Below are 8,704 nucleotides of genomic sequence, written 5' to 3'. Positions count from 1 at the left end.
AAACAAAAAAAAATTCAATATCTGCGAAGCACAATAAAATGAGGTATGCCTGTACTGGCTCTCTGTTCATCTACATGGTGACATACATGACAACTGCTGTCTGACTGAGTTTAGCTGGTTTCAATGTTCAGTAAATCATTGGGCAGCGGCTTCTCTTCACAAACATCATGTTGTTGCCCCTGCTCCTGGCCTGCTCATAGTACTCCATTTTTAGAAGCAATTTAGTAATTCTTAATCTTCTGTTATGCTAGTTTTTATATTAATTTTTAAATCGTCCATCAGCCAGATACATCATTAAAATATAACCATTCACAAATGTTATTAAGTTTGGCATGTGTTCATTTAATTTCTGTATTTGGAGAAGTGCTCTGAAATTGGAGGGTGTGTGTATCATAGTGCAAGAATTGTTATGCGAGTTACCATGTTTTAAATCTAAAGATTCACGCATTTAAACGTAATGCATTTTTTCACTGTCCTTGTCTCCTATTGACAATGTTTAAATATTGTTGCTTATTCCCTGTCTGTTTTCTCTTAATTTGGCTGCAAAGGTGTGATGCCGAATTCCTGGCATCGTGATCAATCGTGTGACTAAAGCCCCTGACAGTATGAGACATTATACTTATGAAATGATTAACCAGTTAAATCGCATATTAAGTAGCAGCCTAGCCACATGTTCATTCAGTTAATGGCAATTTAAACCAGGGAATAAGTTGCAAAGTTTTACACATTTTTGGTGTAATAACTTTGTGGCTGGTTCTCGTCACACTATAAATTGGATTTGTGTCCAGCACTAGAGCCCTGAAGAGCTTTCATACATCTAGTGTGCTGCAGCATCTCAAATATTCAACCTCCTGTACTTCAAAACGGCAGCAGGGGCAGTTTAACTAAAGCTGTTTGACTAAGGTTTAGTTAAAATGCTCCCACCATTATTTTGAAATGCAGAAAGCTGAATACCCAAGGCACTGTGGTGTTCTAACTAGTCTGGGAACCCTGGTCAGATGATTGGCTCCCATGCACTGCTAGTGCATCAGCTGGCTGGTGTTCTCAGCTGGCTGGTGCTCACAGCCCTGGGAGCACCACTTTCAAGTGGAGAGGGAGCCCAGGATCATGATGTTAGGCTCCCTCTGCACTAGCAATATGGCATAATTGTGGGATCAGGGAATCCAATTACAGTTGCATCTCCTCGGGTAGTGTGGCACGAGGTGCAGTTGTTGGGATCACAGATCAGATCCTATTGGGCCTTTAATTGCTGGGTGAATTCCCAGCCCGTTACATGGGCAAAGACAAAACTCCTTACACACACTCAAGCACCTGCTGTAATAGAAGAAATACAAAAAATTGTAAGCTAAGTTATTTGTTTTTATCAGCATGGCTCATTATCTTTATATTAGTGTGGTGATTCCTCTTTAGGCAACTTAAAGGTAAAACTTTGGGCCAAATTCGAAACTTGAAATTTGCCATTTATTGGATAGGATTTGGTTGTCTGCCTATATCAGGACGCAGTATGGCTGTATTTGGAGGCCAGGGTAATGGGAAGGAGAAACAATTTAGAAAATAACCTTGTTTTTTGTCTTTTCAGAACAATCTTGGTATCCTGTGGTCTGAAAGGGATGAAATTAAAACAGCACAGACTTACTTGGAATCTGCAGAAGCCTTGTATAATCAGTACATGAAAGAGGTACTATGTTGGTTGGTCTCAGCATTGCAAGTTTGCATGTAAACTAAGCATTCTGTTACATATGTTATGGTAGCACCTGGCATTAGGTTGAATGCTGTACAGGCAGTAAAAGATGAGTCTTGCCCTAAAGAATGCAACTTGCAAGGGGTATCATTTTGAGTCCTCCCAGGCTGGGAGACATTTCCTGCTGTATTTACATTGAGTTGTATCTGGAAAAAAATCTATGAAGCATGAATTTCTGAGTTTCCTTTTCGCATGTACTGAGATTCTGAAAAGTGATATAATGCATATTGCAAACACTTGGAAGAACTGAAATCTTGGATTGCATGGTATATCAGTACTGTCTTAATCCAGAAAAACAGCTTTTGCTTAAATAAAGTAGACTGTTGTAACAACTCAGTGCTTAACCTGAATTAAAACAAGGTAAAATCTAGCTTCTAGTTGCACTTCTAACCCTAGACTGGAAGTTACAAAGCCATGTAAGATGTCAAACTTATTATTTTTAGTTAAAAATAATACAAATTAAAATATCCTTAAACTAAACTGTTTGCATAGTTTTTGCTGTGACTGTTTATAGCAGTGCTAAAACAAGTGTGCTTAGCTTTCTACCAGAAATGTAGCACCATAGATGATCAAGCTTCTCCTGCATATTGAACAATCTTCTGAATTGTTGACTACAATAGCAACGGCACAACAGAGCCTTTGCTAGGCACTTTGCAGAACTATTGATTCATTGAGACCTCCCTCAGGGACAGCTTCCTGGCTTGTTTATCTGCCTCTTGTATACTTTAAAAAAAAAAAAAAAAGAGAGTATTGCTGAACACACCTTGGTAGGTAACATTTTAAACCAACAGTACCTAAAGAATTTGCTTTCACTTACTTTAGGATATGTATGAATTTGGTTCAAATTAGAGCCACTCTTTTGGTGGGAATTTTAAAACTGTTTAGTCCTCATTAGCTAATATCCGGTAGTGATGTATCACGTCCAGCCTGGTATCTCCCAGGCAACTCAATGACCTCCTATATTAGAGGTCTGGCTCTAGGCCTGACAGGGAAGCAGCTCTCAATTCTGTCTCTGCTGTTGGAAGCTGGACTACCATGTAAAACTGGAATGGGAGTCTTACACACATCTAAGTCTTACTTCTATAATTACGGAGCTGAACTGAACTGATGCTTCTCTGCATCAGTAGTACATAATATGATATTGCCTCTGGGTAACTTCTAATATTAGACTTTGTCTGAAATGGCTAAGCTCTGAAATGGAGTTTCTGAATGTGTTGGGCATCTCTGTTGCTAGGCAATGGCAGTTAAATATTCTTCCTGGAGCTCTGCTGTGAGGTCTGAATTTACATGTATAATTGTAATGATCCAGTTGCAAAATAAAATCAAGCTCGCAGCACCTGGCGAGGAAGGCACTATGTAACCATACACTAGAATTTTTAAAAAAAGATGGATTGACACAATTTCTGTAGCTTGCCCAGTTTTCTTTTCAAAAGATTGAATTGAGAAGTTGAAAGCAAGATAAACAGTCAATTTGGGAAGGCTGTTTGTCAGGGTACTTCTAACATGCACTTAGTTGGAGAAAGTGGTGCAGGCTAAGCATCCAAATGCTTCTCATTCAAGAAGAGTTTGGATGCTTATCTTGCTGGGATCCTTTGACCCCAGCTGACTTCCTGTCCCTGGGGCAGGGGGCTGGACTTGATGAACTTCAAGGTCCCTTCTAGCCCTAACATCTGTGAAAGTCTGTGTGTTGTTGCACTGTTTATTTTGTAACTGCTTGTGATCTGGACTTTGAATATTAAACCTGACATACAAAAAAAAATTAAAAGTCAAGTTTATGGCGTCGCTGCTGTGAGTGGGGTGGAAGAGTGGAACAAATGCTTTTAAATTCCTTGTGACAGAATTGGAATGTTCCTTAATTATTATAGAACAGCTCTGTGTTTAGTTACTGGGAAGTTTGCTGTGTGAATATACAGGTTTGTTAATTTGGGGCTGTGATGAGAACTAGCAGGATGAGGAACCATGTCTTAAGATATGTGCCTCTCTGCATTAAAGATTCTACTTGGCGCCTTCAGCTAATTTGCAGGTCTGTTTTTAGTAAGTAAAAGAACAAAGGCATTCTGGCAGAATTGTCTCCTCTCAAAAGTACAGGTAGTTACTTAGCGTAAGATGGACACAAGGACCTTTTGAGGGCATCCAGAAAAATTAGTTATGCCTTGGTCATCCTTACTGGGTGGCAGAGCTTTAAGCAGGATGATAAATTCTGTACATTTGAATCTGTTTTAAAATCTGGCTTGTTCTTTTAGCAAAATAAAACACCGATATGATTTTAAGAAAGCTGTTAGATCATGCAGTACAGCATTAAGAGGAACCACAAGTGCTGAACTCGGAGCTGCTGGTAAGCATTGTTGATGCCTAGGTACTGTGGCTAGGGCCTGGGCTCGGAGGAAGAGAATCATGGAATTTTCCAGGAGAGGGGATGGCCCAAAGCCTGACACAAGTTGGGCACTCTCAGGGATCAAGAAGGGTTGCAGGTGCAGATTAGTTTCTGTTGAGAATTGTAACTGGTTTTGCTGAGTGTTGAAAAACTTGTTGGAAACTACTAGGAGAGATATGAGCTTTTGCATTTCAGTTAGAGGTGTAGAAATGTTTTACTAGCAAATATTTAACATTCATAATACAAGTTAAATAACTGAAGCTAAACAGAGTAGCCAAAAAGGATTAAACGAACAGATGACTTCCTCTTGAGGCTGTTAAGCCTTCACTCTTATGTTATCACTTCATTAGTTCTCTAGTCACCATGCTTTTCCAGATTAGATAGAACATGAATAAAAGATAACAATATTTCTTTATAGACAAGGGAGGTTATTTTTTTTTTAAAGGACATAAGGCCTGTCTGTGTAGTTTTCCCACTCTCCCCAGTAGATTTCAAGTAATGCTCCCAACCATGACCCATGAAGAGTATAACCTATGCTGCCTCTGTATATGTTGGTCAACTGACTCTCCTGTGTAGGGGATATTCTATTGCTATAGAGATGTTTGTTATCCTGGAAAAGCCTATTTTTAATACTAAGTATAAAGAATACAGTGACTTGCATGCCAGTTCTGTCTGTCTTACAGTCTTGAGCCAGATTCCTTCTGTCTCATGACACAACTTGAGAATGACACACGTTGCTAGAGAAGGTCCTGCCTCCTGATGTTCTGTTATTTTGGGGAAATCTGTGTGGTCCAGTGAAGGCTACAGGACTGTACATCTCTAGAGGACTGGGTTTTGTTCTAGCAGTTCTACTGAGCTACTGAGAGATGTTGCTTCGCTCTCCTTCAGTTCATAACATGAGGATAACATACTTGCCACCCTCCATGTAATGTTTGAGGATCTCTCTATACAAGAGTTAAGTGGTACGATGGAACTATCTATCTGCGCCTTGTTTTTCAAGTGCTTGAGCAATAAGGTTGTAAAGTTGGAGCATGTGATTCTGGTAGTCCCTCTAAACTGGCCACCATGTTGCAAGTGATTGTAATGCAGGGGTGGGCAAAATACGGCCCGGGGGCTGGATATGGTCTGCCAAGCACTTCCCTCTGGCCCGTGGAGCCCCTTCAAAACCCAAGTAATGGTGGCTGCCTGTCTAAAAGCCTCCAGCGGCAACAGCCGCCAGCTGCAGCACCTCAGGTTGTTTACTTGGGTTCTGGTTGTGAGGCAACCAACCCTGACCCAGCTGGCCTTGCCCTGCCCCTGGCTCAGGCCACGTTTGCAGCTTGAGGGGGCAGGGGGGCCTGGGCCAGTACCTGTGGTGCCAGTGAGGGGAAACAGTTTCTGGACCACCTTCTGCTTTGCTGCATGGGACTGGAAAGGGTGCTGCCCTAAAGGTAAGCTCAGGAAAGCGGCTGCTAGGCAGGCTTTCCCTGTGCCATACTGTGCCACTCAGGCTGTGCAGGGTTGGGCTGGGCTGCCACTGGGGAGGGGAAGCATTAGATGGGCCGCAGCTCCAGCTCAGTCGGTGCCAGGAAAGAGGGGGTGGAGGTTGGTTTTGGGATGGGATGGGTCAGGACTAGGTCATGCTGGCACCAGTGATATTGGGGGTTGGCCAGCTTTTGATTCCTGGGGCCTGATGGGGTGGGCTGGGTCCCTGTTTGTGGGAGGGGTCAGGTTCCAAGGCTACCTCTCCAAAAGGAGTACTTCAAGGGGCATGGGGAGGGACTTCCAGTGGCAAAGGTCAGGGGCAGGATTTCTGGTCCCAAGATGGCAAACAGGGGGTGGGGTGACTGAAGGAGCCAAGCTACCCATGTGGCCCTTGACAGCTCGCCAAAATTCATCAAGCAGGCACTAAGGTGCCTGCTACTGACAACAGTATTATGAGCTCAGCTGCCAATCGCCAGGGCAGCACAGGTGCAGGTTTCTGGGGCAACCAGTCTGGTCAGCTGACCAGAAGGGGGCAGGCCTGGCCTTTATAAACAGCCAGGCTGAGGCTGGAAGGGCAGTTCCCCTCTGGCAGCCAAGGAGGTCTGGAGCTCTGCTGGAGCAAGCAGGGCAGGCATGGCAGGGAAGGCTGATGGCCTGAGCAATGTTGGTATGATGATGCTGGGTGGAGAAAACCCTGATAGGGATATGTATGGAGAATAGCCAGGTTGGCTGGGAACTTACGTTATAGCTAGGGGCTTTGTATTTTTGTTGTGAAACCCCGGAGGACCGGGTGAGGCTGTAGGGGTTGGAGGAGGCCTCAGGGGAGCTCCCCAGTAGTGGGCGGGGGTTCTTGGCGCTGGAGAAGGCGCTGTGTTTTGGGGTGTCCCGACCCCGGCCCCAGAGTGGGCACCTTCGGGAGGAGCCCAGTGCGGGCGCAGGCAGGGGAAGCCCCAGTGGGGCGTAGGACCCAGAAAGGGGGTCTGGGGGCCAGGTAAGGCCGAGGCTGCCTGAGCCCCAATTGTGGGAAGCCCCAGTGGGGCGTAGGACCTGGAAAGGGGGTCTGGGGGCCAAGTAAGGCCAAGGCTGCCTGAGCCCCAGTGGGGCATAGGACTCGGAAAGAGGGTCTGGGGGCCAGGTAAGGCTGAGGCCGCCTGAGCCCTATTGAGCGCGAGACTGGCCCCAGTGCGGGCGGCAGCGCGAGACCGGCCCCAGTGCGGGCATATGGGAATAAGAAGCCCTGGAGAGGGGGGCGAGCACATTGGGAGAAGCCCTGGAGAGGAGGGCTCGGACTGTGGTCCTGGTGCGGGCTGCGAGGGCGCGGAGACAGGCCCCGTAGGTTAGGGTGCACCAGGGTACCTAGGCAGAGCATTAGCCGCAAGACATCTTAAGGCACCGTGCCAAGGAGGGTTAGAAAAGCAGCCTCCCTTCAATATTAACATCAAAGATGTGGCAGGCGAGATATCGAGGGTGCATTAGACCCGATCTGGCACGGTCGGTAGGGGGCACTAGGGGAGGTCACAGCGTCCCTAGGTCGCGGTGTCCTGCCACAGGCCCACTACCTGAAATAATTGCCTGCTGCTGTTGTAATGTCATATCGTGTATGCTAATGGCCAGCCATTTTGTAAGGCTTAAAGATGCAAATGTTGAAACGAGCTAGTTTGGAAAAAACATGCAGTATCCCCAACCCAAACAACAAAACCTAAGGTTTTATGGGATAGCTTTTCAGAATTCTCATTTAATGTACATCCAGAAGCATTAAAATGAGAAGTTAATTGTGGACACAGATTAGCACAGTTTTGCCATATAATGTACTTTGTTTGTGTATCTCAATCCACAGTAGCCATAACTGCCTGAAAATTCTTATGGCAAGGCTGAACAGGATCTTACAGCTATCTTCAGTGTAGACAGAACCGTTGTATACAAATCCCCATAAAGCCTCCTGATGTGTGGACAAAACCATGTTAATTTAAAAGAGAATGATGCATATTTATACGTTCTAAATATCTTTTAAAACCTACCTAAATCAGTAGTCAAAAGCAATTATTTTGATTTTTTGGTGAGACAGGAGAAGAGAAACTTTTTTGTGTGTGTGTGCAGTTTCTTCTCTTTGGAATGAATGTCTCATTGTCTCCTATTGAAAAGTTTATAAACATTGCATTTTTCCTTTTAAAATCAATGAGACTTCACTTATGGAGTCACAGCTGGATTTTTATTATGTCCTTCCACTCTTTCTGCTTTCTTGCTCTTATGGGTGACTGTAGAAACCTGATGTTTTTGTAAATACTTTTGTAAACCATGCCTTATTCATTTGGGGGACATTAAGAGATCTGAAATGTCACAACACTTTACTCAAGCTGAAAGAAGTGTGTAGCCCAGATTAACGTACGCTAATTTTTTTTTTTTTTTGTCTGCTGTTGTCCTCGTGCTAATTGACCAACTTAGTGCTCTATCTTGAGAGTTAAGGATTTAGACTTGTGTGGCTTGTCTGTGCACAAGTTTTGTACTTATTTCTGCTGGTGTAACTTAAAGTGATACCACCCCAACTATGTGACTGTAATAGTATTAGTATAAAGGTGTTGTATAACAATACAATTTGTCATGTATAGGAAGGGGAATAAACCATACTGTATGGTGCCTTTATCAAAATAACTGTTCGCTTGGGATTTGTTCTAGTACAAACATTTTAATTAAATTGCATAGAAGTAGTTTTATCAGTACAAAAATTATGGGCTTAAGTGGTTGTGGGTAGTTTTCCATTGTTGCACTCGTGCAAGTAACACCACTGTAATGAGAAGTTCCCTTGCTTTCTGGTTACAGCTATACTTGTGCAAAACTGCTAGCAGGATCAGCCTTTGTGGGAGGCTTGCTAGGTATTCTCTGTGTCTAACCCTGCAAAAATTAGGAAGGTGGGGTTTTTTTTGCAGGGGGTATTGCATGTCATTTTTTTTTAAATGAGCTCAGTGTTTTAAAGTCATTATATTATTATCATTTGTGAGAGCCACCAAATTTTAAGGTCTGAGGTTTTTTTATAGTTTAATAACTTTGGAATATGCAGTATAATACTTTTAAAATATATTGTATTTACTCAAGTTACTTGTTATAAGACAACCCCCCCCCCCCCCAAA

The 8,704-nt window shown here is 43.7% G+C and overlaps 1 protein-coding gene across 1 annotated transcript in view; it reads left to right on the top strand.

The window, feature by feature from the left end:
- Positions 1-8,704, top strand: part of KIF1BP (KIF1 binding protein) — a 24,534-nt gene that overhangs the window by 8,803 nt on the left and 7,027 nt on the right. The window contains exon 2 of the mRNA XM_019507849.1: positions 1,580-1,678. Within this exon, the coding sequence (XP_019363394.1) occupies positions 1,580-1,678 (99 nt within the window). The remainder of the gene's footprint in view (positions 1-1,579; positions 1,679-8,704) is intronic.

The sequence above is a fragment of the Gavialis gangeticus genome, unplaced genomic scaffold, assembly GCF_001723915.1.
Source record: "Gavialis gangeticus isolate Ggan-Ray unplaced genomic scaffold, GavGan_comp1, whole genome shotgun sequence".
Lineage (NCBI taxonomy): Eukaryota > Metazoa > Chordata > Crocodylia > Gavialidae > Gavialis > Gavialis gangeticus.
This window is presented reverse-complemented; position numbering and strand designations above follow the sequence as displayed.